Source organism: Ascaphus truei, chromosome 16 (assembly GCF_040206685.1).
Source record: "Ascaphus truei isolate aAscTru1 chromosome 16, aAscTru1.hap1, whole genome shotgun sequence".
In the NCBI taxonomy this organism is placed as follows: Eukaryota; Metazoa; Chordata; class Amphibia; order Anura; family Ascaphidae; genus Ascaphus; species Ascaphus truei.
Window position 1 is genome coordinate 50356 of NC_134498.1, and position 19899 is coordinate 70254.

The 19899-nt window shown below is 48.3% G+C and overlaps 1 protein-coding gene across 6 annotated transcripts in view; it reads left to right on the top strand.

Moving 5' to 3' along the window:
- NSDHL (NAD(P) dependent 3-beta-hydroxysteroid dehydrogenase NSDHL) overlaps positions 1–19899 on the top strand; it is a 201260-nt gene that overhangs the window by 24348 nt on the left and 157013 nt on the right. For 5 of the 6 annotated variants that reach the window (XM_075572679.1, XM_075572677.1, XM_075572678.1 and 2 more), the window contains exon 2: positions 13372–13533. The exons of the other annotated variant lie outside the window; for it this stretch is intronic. In XM_075572679.1, coding sequence (XP_075428794.1) covers positions 13372–13533 — 162 coding nt within the window. The remainder of the gene's footprint in view (positions 1–13371; positions 13534–19899) is intronic. 6 annotated transcript variants of the gene reach the window in all.

Below are 19899 nucleotides of genomic sequence, written 5' to 3' on the forward strand. Positions count from 1 at the left end.
GCGGGTTAACAGAGCTCTCTCAAGGCACTTGCTTCCTGTTTTTGCCTTACCAAAAGTCTATAGAAGCAGATTTAATAAACTGAGGTCTAATCTACAAGGAATAAATTGGGATGATGTTTTTGCAACGAAAAATGTAGAAGATAAGTGGGCAGTCTTTAAAACAGGCCTGCACAACTTGTACAGGGAGAAGGGCCAAACTGCTCCAAGGAAAAAAGATTTGGGCCGCACGGGTAAAATCATCATCATCATCATTGTCAAGCTTTTACCACGTTTACAAAGGCATCCTCTTCCCTGCTCATTATCATAGCAGGGGGGCTGCAGTTTCTCAGAACTTCAACCAAAATTTCATATTTACTGCAAATCATTGCATAACTTCCGTTCCGTAATACACACAGTCAGGTGAGATATATTAATACGGCCGGTGACACCTGACGGTCGCAGAAAGATCAAAAATTACATTGTAATATGAACATTAATAGAGATATTAATATCTGGCATTTCGTAACAGGTAAATGTACAATGTTTAGCCTCAAAACGATGGGCTACATCCAACGGATACACATATGTAATTCTTATCTTGTTCAGCCAAGGACATCTCATAGTATTCTTATATTTAATAAAGTTACTCACTTTTGATATCCTGTTGGGGGTAGCCCCCCCCCCCCTGGCCCCATCAATAAAACCTTTTGAAGTGGACTATTGGCTTTTCGCATAACCAATTAGGTCAGTTACCTATTGATCAGGGCGATGTATCACACCTCTCTGTTGATATACACTTCCAGTGAATAGACTCACGTGAATACTCATATGAGGCACCATTTGGTTCCTTACGCATTACAAAGACAGGCATTCTGCCTGTACATTAGCACACCATTAGCATTCTGTCTGTGTATTTCAAAAACTGCAAAAAGTCACTTTATCAAAAATATATGTCCCTCTTATGACAAAGTTATATTTTTAATATGTGTGTACTTGGGGGGTGACCCGGAGGCTGTACCCCAAGGCTCAGAATACCTTGCGGGCACAGGCAGTTGCAGGCCCATGAGGCAAAGGGAATACACAGATAACGCATTAACTAGCCCACTGGGCTTACACAATTAACCCCTGATGACCCAGTGTGTGTGTTATGCAGGTACTGATTAACCCAGACATTACAATGGTACAGGGAAGAATACATTTACAGGTTATAACAAGGGTACAATCACATTTCTGGGCCTCAGCCCAGTTAACCCCTTGTCTCCCTGGCGACGTTAGAGGGGGGCCCTTGGGGGGTAACCCCGTTAACCCCGGGCCAAACCCTCCCTACCGCCACACCTCCCCTGCTCAAGGGCCCCTGGTACCCCAGCGGCCTCCCCATGGCCCTGGGATACCACTGGCGCTCTTGACGCACTCAATACGTCCTGAGGGATTGGCCTGGCAAAATTGTCCTCCAGCATTGACCAGTACATTGTCCTGGCCACAGTGGATTGTAAAGTCCAGATCCTGTGGAGCAGGGCTCCACCGTGGCCGCCGGGCATTCTCCTTTGCCTCCCTCTGCCCCCCACCCAGTGCCTTGGGAACCAAGTCTGGGTGAAAGGGGCTCCGGTGCACATTGCCCAGAAACTGGCATATCTCTGCACCAACAGGAGACCAGCTATATAGCACAGACCGTCGCTTTCCTGTCAACCAAGTCTGGGACAGGGTTATGTCACTATTCTGTAGGGACCCTACCTGCCCTGGCTCTGTGCCCACCCGTAGCTGCTCCGCTATACTCCTGACTCTCCTCCCTGGCTGCCTATCTACCCACAGCCCTTCCTTTGGGGACCCGGGGGAATCTGTCAGGGGGGTCACTCCTGGCCCGTCATAGCAAGGGACTTTCTGCCTACCTAGCCCATCCCTAGCTTCTGCCAGCTGCCTGACACCCCACTGACCTCCTATCTCCCCCTGCTCCACGGTGCCTCCCTGCCTAGCCTCCCCTAGGCCCAGCACCTCAGCCTGCTGCTTACCTCCCTGCAGCCCACCTGCACTCCTCTCCTCCCTGGGCAATCCTACCCTAGACCCTGGAACTACCTGAGTGCACCTACCTCCCTGAACTTGTCTCCCCCTTACCAGGGATGAGCTCAGGGGCACCTCTCCAGATGCAACCGCCTTAGCGCTTGGCTGGCAGGTATCCCTGGGGTGGCACAAGCCTGCCACTGCCCCGTTTACCCCCAGCCCATAGCTAGGCTGCAACAGGGGGTTGCTGATCTGAGAAACCCCCTGGGGCTCTGCCAGGGTAACGGGAAACTCTAGCGTCACTACCTGATGCTTTCCCTCCCTGGCTACCACTAGCCCTCCTTCTCTCACTGAGATCTGCTGCTGGCTATCTACCTGCAGCCTCCCCTCACTCCGCTTCTCCCTAGCTAACCCTAACCTGGGTCCTAGGGACACCTGAGTGAGGCCATCTCCCTGACACTGTCTCCCCCTTACCAGGGATGAGCTCAGGGGCACCTCTCCAGATGCAACCGCCTTAGCTTTTGGCTGGCAGGTATCTCTGGGATGGCACAAACTGGCCACTGTCCATGATAATCCCAGCCCATAGCTAGGCTGCAACAGGGGGTTGCAGATCTGAGACACCCCCTGATGCTCTGCCAGGGTAACGGGGAAAACTGGCTGGCTCACTTGCTGCCTTCCCTCCCCGGTTCCCACTGGCCCACCCAACCTTCTCCCAGGCAATCCTACCCTAGAGCTGGGTGCTAACGGGGCTAGCCCCTCTCCCTGAAGCTGTGGCCCCATTACCGGAGGTGAGCTCAGGGTTGCTGGTGCAGATGCACCCACCTTAGCTTCTGGCTGGCAGGTAATCCGGGGGTGGTCTAACTGTGCCACAACCCCTGGTACCTCCAGCCCATAGCAAGGCTGCAACAGTGGGGCTCTTAACTGAGAGTCCCCTTGCTGCTCCGCCCAGGTAATGGGGAAGCCTGGCGGCCCTACAAGCTGCCCTTCCTTCACCACCCCTGAGAACTGATGCTGGCTACCTACCTGCAGCCTCCCCTCACTCCGCTTCTCCCTAGCTAATCCTAACCTGGATCCTAGGGACACCTGAGTGAGGCCATCTCCCTGACACTGTCTCCCCATTACCGGGGATGAGCTCAGGGTTGCTGGTGCAGATGCACCCACCTTAGCTCTTGGCTGGCAGGTAATCTGGGGGTGGTCTAACTTTGCCATTACCCCTGAAATCTGGGGGTGGTCTAACTTTGCCACAACCCCTGATACCTCCGGCCCATAGCAAGGCTGCAACAGTGGGGCTCTTAACTGAGAGTCCCCTTGCTGCTCCGCCAGGGTAATGGGGAATTCTGACTGCCCTACAAGCTGCCCTTCCTTCCCCTCCCCTGGTACCCCTATCTCCTGCCACCCCCCGGTCACCCCTATAGTGAAACAACAGGGTACAGTCATAGGGAAAAATAAGTCAGGGTCAGTCTGCGACTTGGTCTGGCTTACCTTGCTGGTCCCCGCAGAGACCGCCGCCTTCGTTGGCCCCAATTGCAGGGGGACTGGAGCGGCCACCGCCGGCCCCATCTGGGCTGGGCAGCACCGGGCCGCTGCCGCAACAGCACCCGGGTTGGGTACAGGTAAAACGGTGCAGGACAAGGGTCCCAGGTCTTTGTGGAGGAACACAGCTCCATGCAAACTTGGTAAAATAACCCCCTCCCGCAACCCCTGTCCCTCCCCCCGAATAAAACTGCCGCCGGCAGGATGCCGGAGTGGCGGCTTCTGCTCTGCCGCCGCCGCTGGTTCTCCGCCGGGATCAGGTGGATGGCCGCTGCTCTCCGCCACTGTTGCTGATGCAGCCCGTCCAGGTTCTCCAGGAGACGTCCCGAGGAGGGTTGTCGCCCCGGCTGGGCGGGAGCCATCAGAGGATGCCGCTAACTGGGTCATCTTTTCCGCAGCTCGTGAGCGTTGGCCCTGAGGGGCTTCTTCGCCTGACCGCGCACGGTCAGGGCACTGGGCATTATTGTGGCCCATTGGTTGGCAGTGCCGCAGCAACTGCCGGTGCTTCTCCGCCACCGGTGGACTAACCCCAGCAAGGGGCAACGGAGTCCAGAGCGGAGTGGCCTGAGCGCCGGGCTCATTCCAGAGCTCCTCTGCCGCCGGTGGACTAACCCCAGCAAGGGGCAACGGAGTCCAGAGCGGAGAGGCTTGAGCGCCGGGCTCTGGGAGGGGATAAGCGGGTCGGATCATTGCCAGCTTCTGCTGCTCGAGCCGCTCAGCCGGGGACATCTCTCCCTGCGCAAACATCAGGGCCAGCAATTCTGGGTAAAATGGACTGGCCGCCGCAACGGCCAATACCTCTCCTGGTGCAAGACCACCCGCTCCCTCCACATGTCTGATGGTTACAGCAGCTGCAGCTGTGGATCTTTGCTCAGCCTGCCGGGTTTCATGCTCACCGATTGCTGTCTCTCTCTCAGCCTTGCTGGCTGCTGCTCCCCGCGCCGACTTGATGCACTCCTCTGGTCTCAGTGCCCGGCTCCAGTCAGACGGATGGCCGGCACTTTGGTTCTGGAGGAAATGCTTCTCACAAGTAGGGGAACAGTGAGGAGGTGCCATATCTTGTGTTATATGTTGTACACTGTGTGTTCAATATCTTTAGTCCCAGGAACTTGCAATTACCATCAAGTTCCCACTGGATCACAGTACCCCGCAGAATACTGTAATCCAGGTCCAGTTCAATCCCACCAGCTGCCACCAGTTAATTACAAGCTTGTCACGGTAGCTTGCGACAGGCTGTAATTTACACCAAAAACTATATATAAATATATATATACCTGGGTTTGAACTGGGACGAGACTTAGATATGATAAATAGAATTTATTCCTTGATAAAGGTGAACACAACAGATTATACAATAACAGGCAAAATATAGACACTTACGTAAAAGATGAAAATAATGAAAACAGTCCCATCTGAACTGGCAGTTTCATCCAGCAATCAGTCCAAGACATTGCATGGCATTTCTTCTCAGCAATCAAGATGGTATAGAACAACAGGCCTGATGACATGCAGGCCTGCAGACTTTGCATGAACAACATGAACAACTTGATAGAGGGTGGACAGCTAGTTTATATACCGTTTGTCCCTCTATCTGTAACCTTAGGTGCCGAGACGGCTAGCAAATGTCCCTTGGAAGCTTTTGAAGCTCATTTTGGGACTTCCAGCTTGGGGTAGCCCCCCCATCAATAAACCCTTTGAAGCAGGGAGGACATTTGTCATGTTCACTCCTGCAGGAAACCTGGGTGTGTAAATGTGAGTTACCACGTTTACAAAGGCATCCTCTTCCCTGCTCATTATCATAGCAGGGGGGCTGCAGTTTCTCAGAACTTCAACCAAAATTTCATATTTACTGCAAATCATTGCATAACTTCCGTTCCGTAATACACACAGTCAGGTGAGATATATTAATACGGCCGGTGACACCTGACGGTCGCAGAAAGATCAAAAATTACATTGTAATATGAACATTAATAGAGATATTAATATCTGGCATTTCGTAACAGGTAAATGTACAATGTTTAGCCTCAAAACGATGGGCTACATCCAACGGATACACATATGTAATTCTTATCTTGTTCAGCCAAGGACATCTCATAGTATTCTTATATTTAATAAAGTTACTCACTTTTGATATCCTGTTGGGGGTAGCCCCCCCCCCCTGGCCCCATCAATAAAACCTTTTGAAGTGGGCTATTGGCTTTTCGCATAACCAATTAGGTCAGTTACCTATTGATCAGGGCGATGTATCACACCTCTCTGTTGATATACACTTCCAGTGAATAGACTCACGTGAATACTCATATGAGGCACCATTTGGTTCCTTACGCATTACAAAGACAGGCATTCTGCCTGTACATTAGCACACCATTAGCATTCTGTCTGTGTATTTCAAAAACTGCAAAAAGTCACTTTATCAAAAATATATGTCCCTCTTATGACAAAGTTATATTTTTAATATGTGTGTACTTGGGGGGTGACCTGGAGGCTGTACCCCAAGGCTCAGAATACCTTGCGGGCACAGGCAGTTGCAGGCCCATGAGGCAAAGGGAATACACAGATAACGCATTAACTAGCCCACTGGGCTTACACAATTAACCCCTGATGACCCAGTGTGTGTGTTATGCAGGTACTGATTAACCCAGACATTACAATGGTACAGGGAAGAATACATTTACAGGTTATAACAAGGGTACAATCACATTTCTGGGCCTCAGCCCAGTTAACCCCTTGTCTCCCTGGCGACGTTAGAGGGGGGCCCTTGGGGGGTAACCCCGTTAACCCCGGGCCAAACCCTCCCTACCGCCACAATCATCATCATCATCATCATCATCATCATCTCTCCTCCAGCACCTCTCATCATCATCATCATCATCATCATCATCTCTCCTCCAGCACCTCTCATCATCATCATCATCTCTCCTCCAGCACCTCTCATCATCATCATCATCATCATCTCTCCTCCAGCACCTCTCATCATCATCATCATCATCATCATCATCTCTCCTCCAGCACCTCTCATCATCCTCATCATCATCATCATCTCTCCTCCAGCACCTCTCATCATCATCATCATCATCATCATCATCATCATCATCATCATCATCTCTCCTCCAGCACCTCTCATCATCATCATCATCATCTCTCCTCCAGCACCTCTCATCATCATCATCATCATCATCATCATCATCATCATCTCTCCTCCAGCACCTCTCATCATCATCATCATCATCATCATCATCATCATCATCATCATCATCATCATCATCATCATCATCTCTCCTCCAGCACCTATCATCATCATCATCATCATCTCTCCTCCAGCACCTCTCATCATCATCATCATCATCATCATCATCATCATCTCTCCTCCAGCACCTCTCATCATCATCATCATCATCATCATCATCATCTCTCCTCCAGCACCTCTCATCATCATCATCATCATCATCATCATCATCTCTCCTCCAGCACCTCTCATCATCATCATCATCATCATCATCTCTCCTCCAGCACTTCTCCATCATCATCATCATCATCATCATCATCATCTCTCCTCCAGCACCTCTCATCATCATCATCATCATCATCATCATCATCATCACCTCTCCTCCAGCACCTCTCATCATTATCATCATCATCATCTCTCCTCCAGCACCTCTCATCATCATCTTCATATATCTCCCCCAGCACCTCACATTATCATCATCCTCCTATCTCCCCCAAAACCCATCATCAACCTTTGCGAGACTCCCCATCGATCTCTCATACCCCATCTCTCCCCCTCACCCATACACATAACACTACCCCTCCACATCAAACACACACAATACCACCTGCACACCACACACATCCCACCCCCCCTGCACCTCACATCACTCTCCGCCCCCCCCCCCCCTGCACCACACATCACTCTCCCCCCTGCACCTCACATCACTCTCCCCCCCTGCACCTCACATCACTCTCCCTCCCGTTCCTCACATCACTCTCCCCCATGCACCTCACATCACTCTCCCCCCCGCACCTTACATCACTCTCTCCCCCCCCCTGCACCTCACATCACTCTCCCCCCCCCTGCACCTCACATCACTCTCCCCCCCCCCCCTGCACCTCACATCACTCTCTCCCCCCCCTGCAACTCACATCACTCTCTCCCCCCTGCACCTCACATCACTCTCCCTCCCGTTCCTCACATCACTCTCCCCCCATGCACCTCACATCACTCTCCCCCCCGCACCTCACATCACTCTCTCCCCCCCCCCCTGCACCTCACATCACTCTCTCCCCCCCCCTGCAACTCACATCACTCTCTCCCCCCTGCAACTCACATCACTCTCTCCCCCCCCTGCACCTCACATCACTCTCTCCCCCTGCACCTCACATCACTCTCCCCCCCTGCACCTCACATCACTCTCCCACCCCTGCACCTCACATCACTCTCTCCCCCCCCTGTACCTCACATCACTCTCTCCCCCCTGCACCTCACATCACTCTCTCCCCCCCTGCACCTCACATCACTCTCTCCCCCCCTGCACCTCACATCACTCTCTCCCCCCCTGCACCTCACATTACTCTCTCCCCCCCTGCACCTCACATTACTCTCTCCCCCCCTGCACCTCACATCACTCTCTCCCCCCCTGCACCTCACATCTCTCTCTCCCCCCCTGCACCTCACATCTCTCTCTCCCCCCCTGCACCTCACATCTCTCTCTCCCCCCCTGCACCTCACATCTCTCTCCCCCCTGCACCTCACATCTCTCTCCCCCCCTGCACCTCACATCACTCTCCCCCCCCCCTGCACCTCACATCACTATCCCCCCCCCCTGCACCTCACATCACTCTCCCCCCACAGCCCATTTCAGTTGGGCCCCCACAGCCCATTTCAGTTGGGCCCCCACAGCCCATTTCAGGAATACCTAATAATAAATAAAATTGTTAGTAATAGCATGGATTTATGAAGGATAGGTTGTGCTTAACTAACCTTATTCATTTCTTTGAGGAGTTAGGTAGAAATGTAGACCAGGGTAATGCCGTTGATGTGCTCTATTTAGATTTTGCAAATACTTTTGATACGGTTCCACACGAGGTTAGTGTACAAAATAAGGCAAGTTGGATTCGGTAAAAATATTTGCACCTGGATTGAAAACTGGTTGGAGGATAGATTAGAGTTTTAATAAATGGAACTTTTTTAGGTAGGACTAAAGTTGCGTGGAGTACCTCAGGGATTGGTACTGGGACCCCTTATTTTTTAACTTGTATATTAATGACCTTGAGGTTGCATAGAGAGCAAAGTCTTCATCTTTGCTGATGACACTAAATTATATACGTGAGGGCACGTATTGAGTGTAGGTTGGTCTTGGTCGCCAGGTCGGGATTGGAGAGGTACGGATAGTTAAGGGTACTGTTTGCCGAGTCCGGGGTTGGAGAGGGGGACGTAGTCGTTTCACCGTAAGCCAAGGTCAGGTGCGAAGAGAGCGGGGTGGTCGTTTGCCGAATCCGAGGTCTGATGCCAAAAGTACGGAGTAGTCGAGGAGGAAGCCGAGTCGGTACACGTGAGGAGAACTGCAAAACAAGACAGGACTAGGGAGACAGAGAGTGATCAGAACAGCAACTGGTTCTTTGCTCAGCCGAATAGCAAGTGAGACAGCAGGGTAAAATAGGGAAAGGGATCCAATGAACAGGCAGGGACCTGGAGGTGTGTGCAAGGCGGGACCCACCGGAGAACAGGCTGCAGATGTGAGGAGTGCTCAGCTAGCGAAGGGCCGTCCTAGAGTAGTAGGAGTGTCTACGTGCGGGGGCGTGCATTTGCCTGGTGGAGCGGCATCCATCCGATGGTGGCGGGGAATCTGCATGGGAGCTTTGGTCGTGGTAAGGGATGTCTGCGCCGAGGGGGGCGAGGCTCTCCCATTCTTACAGTACCCCCCTTCAGGGGCGACCTCCGGGCGTCCAAGAAACGGCTTGGAGGGATTCATTAGATAGAATGCTTGAACGAGTCAAGGGACATGAAGGTGCCGGTGGGGAACCCAAGAATGTTCCTCTGGTCCAAACCCTCTCCAGTGGACCAGGTATTGTACTCCTCCTGTAGATCCTTGAGTCTAGGATGGACTGGACCTCGTACTCAGGTTGTCGTTGAACAAGAAGCTGAGGTGGAGGTGTGGTGGTCTCAGGAAAGCGAGGACTCTGAAATGCTGGCTTTAACAGGGACACATGGAAAACTGGAGGGATCCTCAACGAGGGCGGAAGACACAGGCGATACGCCACCGGGATGATCTTCCTAACCACGGAAAAGGGACCGAGGAACCTACAGTAGGTGCCAGCTTCAGTGTAGGAACCTTGAGCCATATGTTCCTCGGACAGCCACACACTGTCTCCTAGGGAGAATTCCTGGATCTGGCACCGATGGCGGTCTGCCTGGAGTTTTTGCCTTCCAGTAGCAATTATCAGGTTCTCCTGCTGATACTCCCGAGGGTTGGGAGGCCGAGGGTAAACGGGAAGAATGGAACCCGTAATTTATGAAGGGTGACTCGGGTGGAGTTGTTACAGTACATAGAGAATTGAGAGCAAACTCGGCCCATGGCAGAAGTTCCACCCAGTCGTCCTGTGTATCAGATATGAAGCACCATAGGTATTGCTCCTGGGTTTGATTAGCTCTTTCCGTCTGCCCGTTAGTTTGTGGGTGGTATCCTCCGCAAGAAATTGCCGTGACAGGGCATCTGCCTTCAGGTTTTTGGCGCCTGGGACAAAGGAAATTATATAATTGAACCGGGAGAAGAAGAGTGCCCAGCGAGCCTGTAGAGCGCCCAGTCGACGTTCCCCTTCTAAGTAGAGAAGGTTCTTATGATCTGTTAAAAAGGTTGAGGCTTTCTGTACCTTCTAAGAGATGCCTCCACTACTCTAATGCCAACTTGATTGCTAAGAGCTCTCAGTTCCCCACATCATAATTCCGTTCTGCGGAAGAATTTTTTTTCTAAAAAAAAAAGGCACAAGAGTGTAACCTTGCCAGTGGCGATTTCCTTTGAGACAAAATGTCGCCAGCCCTGATCGACATCTGATGCATCTACATCTAGGGTAAACGGGAGTTTGGGATCTGGGTGGACGAGGATAGGGGCGGACACAAAGGCTTTCTTGAGAAGTTCGAAAGCTTGGATGGCAGTCCCGGACCATGATGATGAGTCTGCGCCTTTCTTGGTTAACGCCATGATGGGGGCTACGGTAGTAGAGAAATTCCGAATGAAGTGACAATAATTCGAGAAGCCCAGAAACCGCTGTACGGCCTTGAGGGTGGTCGGCCGGGGCCACTCCAGAATAGCCTTAAGCTTTGCTGGGTCCATAGTGAAACTGGAGTCGGGGATAATGTATCCCAGAAATACCATGGACGTTTGGTGGAATTGACATTTCTCCAATTTTGCGAACAGACGGTTCTCCTGGAGGCATAACAGTACCTGCTTGACATGGCTAACATGCTACTGGAAAGACTTAGAAAAAATCAAGATATCATCAAGGTAGACGATGAGGAATTTTAAGGATGTCGCGGAAGATCTCGTTGACGAAATCCTGGAACCATTGCAGCGCTTTGGTGTGAAACCCCTCTCCAGTAAGCGTCACTGGCCGCAGGATCCTTGTGGGAAGGACCTCCTTGGTGATGGTGAAGAGGGATAGTGTTCCCAACGAGACTCTCTGGGCTCATTGGGATTTGGCGTTTCTCGGCTTGTGAGGACACTGGAGCACCAGATGACCGGAATTGCCGTAATACAGGCAGAGGCCTGTGCTGCACCAGCGTTGCTTCTCTGTGGGGGACAGCTTAGTTCCTCCTAACTGCATAGGTTCAGGAGCATCCGAGGAATGGGATGACTGAGTAGCGAATGGTGGAATAGGGAACCTCGTGACCCGTTGACAGTGGCGAGAACCCCCTGCTCCTGTAGGCGTTGGCCATCCGGATGCACAGGGCAATCCGTTCCTCTAAGTCTGTAGGACGTTACTGTGCCGCGAGTTCGTCCTTTAGGGACTCTGACAGGCCTTGCTAAAATGCAGAAGACAATGCCTCATTATTCCACCCTGTCTCAGCCTCGATGTTGCGGAACTCCAAGGCATACCTGGCAACTGGACGATCTCCCTGGGAGATGTTAAAGAGGGAGGAGGCTGCCGTCCGGGCTTATCAAAGACCCTATGGAACTCATGGGCGAACAAATCGGTGTCCTGTGTGAGGTCCGATCGTTGTTCCCAAATGGGGGAGACCCAGGCCAGCGCCTCGTCAATGAGGAGGGAAATTATGTAGGTGACCTTGGTCCTCGAGGAGACAAAACGGGAAGGAGAGAGTACAATTGACTAAAGCACTGATTAAGGAAGCCTCTACACCCTAGGGGATCCCCAGCATAGCGGTTGGGTCACGGGATTCGACCGTTGACGAGAGGGTGCGAAAATAGTCGCCGAGGCGGCAGGGACCGGTGGCAGGGGTTCCGGCGTGGACAGTAAGGGTGTGAAGGCTCTGCTGAAGCATATCTATCCGCCTGTCATTCTGCTCAAGGTAAGTCTCTAGCCTGGCGAACAGGTTGGTATGGGAAGTCAAGGTTCGCTCCACCTCAGCGGGGTCCATGTTTGTTGGGCTGAGCATAATGTCACGCTGTGCTCACCACACACCTTGAATATAGAGTACAAATTTGGGCACCACTCTTTTTGTAAAGACATTCTGGAACTAGAGTGTGCAGAGAAAAGCCACCAAATTAATAAAGGGGATGGCAATCTAACTTATGAGAGGCTAGCTAAATTAGATTTATTTACATTAGAAAAGAGACGTCTAAGAGGGGATACGATAACTATACAAATCTATTCAGGGACAGTTCAAGGAGCTTTCAAAATAACTATTTACCCCAAGGACAGTACAAAGGACTTTAATCTGATTGCCAATTCTTGAAGTCGGGAAGGAATTTATGTTTCCCCTTATGAGATATCATTGGATGATATGACACTGGGGTTTTTTGTTTGCCTTCCTCTGGATCAATAAGTAGGTTAGATATAGGATAAAGTATATTGTCTAAATTTATCATAGTTTGAACTTGGTGGACGCATGTTTTTTTTTTTTTTCAACCTCATCTACTATGTAACTATGTAACATTCGATTGCGAATGTTTATACAATCAATTTTTTTTATCCTGAAATTTGAGACAGACTTGGTACATAGTTATACTAACACATGGACTTGTTATGGCTGGAAATAACACTTAACATTGCATTTGTGAGCTTTGCAGATACCCGTTAACGACTTGTTAAGTTAATGAAGCTTTATGCATAACTTTTTTTTTCTTTAAAAGCTTTTGGAAATAAAAATAATTCTACATACAGTATCTGCCATCCTCTTGTGATCAAACACGGCAATGGGGAACTCGTGTTAACAGCTGCAGTGGAAATTCTCTTACAAGTGACTGTCTGCGTCACATTCTGTTAAGTTGGATTTCCCTTGTTCAAAAATATTTTTGAATATCCTGTGAATGGAGCTGAAAACCTTCCAATCAAGATCCTTTAACGGCATTCTGCTGGGCTTTTGTGTCCAGTAATTTTTCTGGAGCATTAGTGCTCATGTGCCTATCTTTGGGGTAACCTTGCCTGTCAGGTTCATTGGAGGAAAAATTTGGCTATTTCACTCTGTAGAATGATGCAAGTAGTAACAACAAAAAATCTAATAAGTCGTAATCAGTCTCTTTTTGAGATTGAGACCATGTAACTGCAAAAAGATGGTGCTTATAAGTCAATATATCCCAAGTTGAATGATTTTTTTTTTCTACGAAATGTTACTTCCTTCCTGCCAGTCATTATACTACTCACGGTTTTGTGATGTTTCCTTGATTTGTGTTGCTTTTCTATGTGTTCCAGGCCAGCAAGAAATGCACAGTAATTGGTGGTTCAGGATTTCTAGGACAGCACATGGTGGAGCGTCTGCTGGATAAAGGATACTCTGTGAATGTATTTGATATCCGCCAGGGATTTAAAAATGAGCAGGTGCAATTCTTCATTGGAGATCTCTGTAGCAAAAAGGTAAAAGGCAGCAATAGGATGTTCAAACAAAGTGTGTGTGTGTGTGTGTGTGTGTGTGTGTGTGTGTGTTCGTTCGGTAATATGGTACTAAGCCTAGTATGACTGAGCCACTAATTGAGCCAGCTGTGCTGAAGTAGGGATACACGTAAAGAGAAAACCCGCACAGCTATAGTTTTAATGAACCAGAGTGAGGTGCTGACTGGGTGGGAACTTAAGTGTACACAGAAGAAAAAGGAACCCAGTCTTCAAGCACTCTTTCACCACTATATGTGTAATTGTAAGGTTAAAAAACTTTATTAATTATCAATGAATAAAAAAAGGGGAGTTAAAATACAATTAAATAGTAAGTCAACAGCACGTGACTGTATCATAAGTAACCCATCTATGGCTAGGTGGGTACAGTAGATGTACATATGGAGATCCCTAATGGATATTTGGGATCTAGTGCTATGTTGATAGCTACCTAATGATATAGGTGGAGGGGCCGTTAGAACCCACTAGGCAAAGTGTGTCTCAATATTAATGTATCAGGGCGTATGTTGTAACGCGCTGTATAGGCAAACTTTATGCAGTGTGTACATTAACACACTCTAACATGATATGCGGTAGTCAAACCTGTAGAGTGACTCCCTGTAATGTTGGTGTTTGGGCTAACCAAAAAAAGCTCAAACAGGTATGGTATAGATACTAAGAGGTTTGGTGTGAGATCGTATGGCATAAGTAAGGCACTAAATAGAACCACTATAGTACTTGTGTTGCAGAGGGTGTATTGTAGATAGTCTGTAAGCACCATGCTCAGATTGCTGTGAGAACGTATTTAGAATAATTCTAAAGGCAGCATATACATGCAACGCTTGTACTAATAGAGACACATATACACTCCTGTTGGAGACTGTGTCCTCGTGGTCTATCAATGGCAGCTGTTGAAAACAATTCTTTTACCACAGGTAGATGCGGTGTATGTGGTTAATGCAATCCCCCAGCACACGCAGATAAATAACCCTTGATTAACGGGATGCTAGGGTGCGCAAGTGGGTATAGTGTTGCATAGCCACCACAGTGTTACGGGTGTTAAGAAACTCCTGCAGTACCCGTAGTCTGAGTGTTCACTATAAATCAATAGTCAAAACCAGACAGGCTGGAAAAAATATCTCACAACTCAGATCACTATGATACTGCTCAGGAGACAGCCGAGAGACGCCGTGTGTGTGCACTGAACTTGCCAATGCTCACAGCTGATTAAGCATATGTTGTCAGCGGGAGGTAAGTGTAATGAGGTTAGGTCACGTTGACCCGTAGTCCACCCCACCCCCCCTCAATAGACAACGTGTATACACCATGTAACAGGTAGATAGAGAACAGGTCTAACTGATAACCGCATTGTCCCCTATATCAGCGCTGATCATGGGTATATCAGCGCTGATATGTTCGAGGGCATGCCTAGCTAGTAAGTGGGCTGATAAATGGCCCCTCAGGGCATGAGGATCCCGCAATAAGATAATAGATGCACGATCCAATACTCAATAAATACCGGGGGTAGCTGCTAGTAAATTCTATTTACACTAACCCCTACCCAATGTGAGCATTTACAATAGTAATGTATCACACACACAGAAATTACTCTAACCACAGTTACCCAGCCCACAAATGTTTTGCAATTAGACATATACATTTTGCAACACATTATGGGCATATGAGCCTGGCAAAACAGTTGCTATTAGTCACAGACCACACACAGTGCACTCTCGGCAGTGGGATATATTATCTGTCCTGTACTAGCAACGAAGGGGTTAAGTGCTAACACAGACATTTTCACAGTGACTATTTAAACCTACCTCCACACAAAGGGTCCTCCCCTTACGGGCCCTGATAAGCGTTCACACGTGAAACGCGCGTCGGCCACCTACCGCACACGCGGGAAGCTTTCATTTTGAATATAGCCTTGTATGGAAATTGCTACACGCTATTATACACTGGCGACACACTTTATTGAAGTGTGGCCAGTTCCGCAAGCCAGGAGATTTCCCGGCTTGCAAGTGGCATCCCCTCGGCGTGCCGCGCGTCACCGATGCGCGGTCACGCGTCATCGGGTGCCTGCGCCCCCTGCACGCGCGTCCAGGGCTCCCCGAGGGAGCCCTGGTGTCCCGCGATGTGGGGGACGGCGGCAGGGGGTTCCGGGGGACCCGGCGGACCCGGAGAGGAGAGGGGGAAGCCGCGATCGGCAGGCCTCTCCTCCGCTGCTTCGGCGCGCGCCCGGCACCCTCCGGCGCGCGCCAGGTAACTGCTGCGGCCGAGAACGGGCAAATGCTCGAATAAACTCGGCCGCAGCAGTACAAACAGCTACCCCCGGTGTTTATTGAGTATTGGATCGTGCATCTATTATCTTATTGCGGGATCCTCATGCCCTGAGGGGCCATTTATTAGCCCACTTACTAGCTAGGCATGCCCTCGAACATATCAGCGCTGATATACCCATGATCAGCGCTGATATAGGGGACAATGCGGTTATCAGTTAGACCTGTTCTCTATCTACCTGTTACATGGTGTATACACGTTGTCTATTGAGGGGGGGTGGGGTGGACTACGGGTCAACGTGACCTAACCTCATTACACTTACCTCCCGCTGACAACATATGCTTAATCAGCTGTGAGCATTGGCAAGTTCAGTGCACACACACGGCGTCTCTCGGCTGTCTCCTGAGCAGTATCATAGTGATCTGAGTTGTGAGATGTTTTTTCCAGCCTGTCTGGTTTTGACTATTGATTTATAGTGAACACTCAGACTACGGGTACTGCAGGGGTTTCTTAACCCCCGTAACACTGTGGTGGCTATGCAACACTATACCCACTTGCGCACCCTAGCATCCCGTTAATCAAGGGTTATTTATCTGCGTGTGCTGGGGGATTGCATTAACCACATACACCGCATCTACCTGTGGTAAAAGAATTGTTTTCAACAGCTGCCATTGATAGACCACGAGGACACAGTCTCCAACAGGAGTGTATATGTGTCTCTATTAGTACAAGCGTTGCATGTATATGCTGCCTTTAGAATTATTCTAAATACGTTCTCACAGCAATCTGAGCATGGTGCTTACAGACTATCTACAATACACCCTCTTCAACACAAGTACTATGGTGGTTCTATTTAGTGCCTTACTTATGCCATACGATCTCACACCAAACTTCTTAGTATCTATACCATACCTGTTTGAGGTTTTTTGGTTAGCCCAAACACCAACATTACAGGGAGTCACTCTACAGATTTGACTACCGCATATCATGTTAGAGTGTGTTAATGTACACACTGCATAAAGTTTGCCTATACAGCGCGTTACAACATACGCCCTGATGCATTAATATTGAGACACACTTTGCCTAGTGGGTTCTAACGCCCCCTCCACCTATATCATTAGGTAGCTATCAACATAGCACTAGATCCCAAATATCCAGTAGGGATCTCCATATGTACTTCTACCCACCTAGCCATAGATGGGTTACTTATGATAGAGTCACGTGCTGTTGACTTACTATTTAATTGTATTTTAACCCCCCTTTTTTTATTCATTGATAATTAATAAAGTTTTTTAACCTTACAATTATACATATAATGTTGAAGACTGGGTTCAAGAGTGCTTGAAGACTGGGTACCTTTTTCTTCTGTGTACACTGAAGTAGGGATAGCCTGAAAACCTGGCCTGTTTGCGGCCCTCGAGGACTGGAGTTGTGCAGGCCTGTCTTACATAGTTACAACAATTTGTAATAATGCTTTGAAAGTTTGGGTAAATTAAGACACAAATGCGCAAAGTTTTTCCTCTGCTCCCCCTACCTGCTCTCCTTTACTGCCCCGCCCCCCCCCTCCCACCCCCGCTTACCTTGTCTCGGCGCTAAATGATGCCGTGGGGTCATGTCACTTCAACAACGCGGCGTCTGATGCTGCATTGCCATGACTAGATGTTGCCCAAAGCCATCGGATACAAGGTAAGGGAACTTAGAGCCCTCGTGTGGTTCTCTTTCATTTAATTTAAATTCTTTGGGGAAGATTGCAGAGCCTCTGTAAACTCCACTCCACCCTGAAAATCGAGCGCCCCCAGTTTGCGCACCCCCGAATTAAGGCACCTATTCTATGAACAGAATAAAAAATTAGAAAATGTCCAGTTTTAGATAAAAACAGAAGGTTGATTATATGAGTTAATTATCACATATGTCATATGGCATCACAAGTTTTCAATGTAGATCTAGGTTAATACTTTTGATTTAAAACATTCAAGTAAAGTGGATTCGGACAAATTATGGAATGAGCATTATGCAAAATAGTGGAAATTCTTGAACAAAGTGTTTATTATCTACTGTAAAGTTATATGTATGTTGTAAACATCAAATTTGTATTTTTTTTTAAATTTATTGTCATTCGATAGAAACCTGATCCTATGTGGAGAAAATATGCCTACATGCAAGAAAATATGAAACTGATTTAACACTTGTTGCTGAAAGAAGACTAATAATCCTTGTTTTACTCTAAGCAGGAGCAGTAGGGTAGCTGTAACATCCCTTTAATTTGGCAGCGAGGTGTTGGTGTCTCTTGACCAGTTTGATCTGACAGGCCTTGCTTATTTTAGACCTACAGAATTATTTTTCCCCAAAAAATCTTTAAGCTTGTGTTGCAGATAAATTTTGTAATCACTTTATGAAAGCATATTCAAAAAAGAACCTCACCATAAAAACTTTTGTCTAACACGTGTGTACAGTATATATGCCTTTAAGTACATGTAAAGTTCATGTAATGGTTGTTTCAAAACAAGATACATTTATTGAATGACTTGTTGGTATACTGTTTTTAATGAATCTATTAAAGTATCATTGTCAAGGGAGATGAGGACAATTACATGGGATGGCAAACACCAGACAGAACGAAGGAGTTAAATTTGAAAAAAAAAGTTTATTTTAGCCGGAGCCAACAGCAGTAACACAATGCACAACTTCAGGTTACACTCACCAACAACATGGTTTACTGAGTGAATCCTACAGAGGCGACCAACTTTATTCTAACTCAGCTAGTTCCGCGAATTTCAGAATATCCCGGTGATGTTCGGTTTTGTATCGTTTTCGGCCGGAGTGGATTGCGTTATTTTCCCGGCTGTGATTTAAGCATTGTATTCGCGCTGGCTGCAATACTGCAATGCCGTGTAAAAACACATGGGGGCGTTTGCGAGCTGTTGTGTTTGAAGTCTAATACCTTCGCGGTTCAACCTACACAGTCTGTGCGCCCGCAGTAATAGTAAAATTGCATATTTAATTTATTTTAAAGTACAGTACTGTACATGCTCGGACCCTTGGTGGGTGAAGTGAGGGGGTTCCTAACATCTGGGGGCAAAAATAATTTTATTTCTAGGTGCCCTACAACAGAAGTTCCCACGCCAATTGTCCGTGAACTTGACCGAGGCCCTAAGTAGTTCCCACGCAATTGCGCGAATATAATGTAAAATAACCCGTTCTGTGGGTCTGAGCGGGTTGAAAGTCGCCTGGTCCTCACGCGGAAGGACCCTTGCATTGTGGCTAAATATCAGCTTTGCACGACCCACGGAACCGGAGATCCAAAAATACAGTTTACACTGGCGACACACTTTATTCGAGCTCGGCTAGTCCCACGAATTCGGGTATACCCGGGTGTATTGAGGTTTGTGACTGTTTTCTGCCCGAGTGCATTGGGTTATTTTCCAGGCAGGGATTGAAGCATTTTATTCCCCCTGGCTGCAATACTGCACAGTATATATATATATATATATATATATATATATATATATATATATATATATATATATATATATATATACTGCATTACAATTCATGAATTTATGCCATCTGGTAGACACGCGAAGCATTGCAGCCTATTAAATCCTAATCATTATCATTTAACAGATCAGCCGCCCGTCAGCCAGGCATGAACCCAGGCTGGGAAGGCAAACGCAACGGGGCTTGTCAGAGGTGAGGAACGGCGCATTCCAGGTATCTGCCAGGTACATACTGGGTATTTGCTCGAATAAAGTGTGTCGGTGCAGTAAAAGCACATTACCAAAGTGGCTTTTTTTCTGCCATGCAAGTCAATGGCAGAAACCTGAACTTTCCAGTTGTAATCCAGGGGGAGCATGAAGGGAAAAGAACATAAAACAGGAAAAAACAATCTAAGTGCAGACAATAAAATTCAAGTGATATAAATTCTGCGTTCTTTCTTGGCTCATATGTGATGTCTACTTACAAGATGTAAGTCAAAATCAAACGGTTTTGACACTCAATGGTCTCTGCTGTGCAGGTATTCCCACCAGGTGATAGGGTCTCCAGCTCTCAGCTCCGCAGCAAAGTGTATGT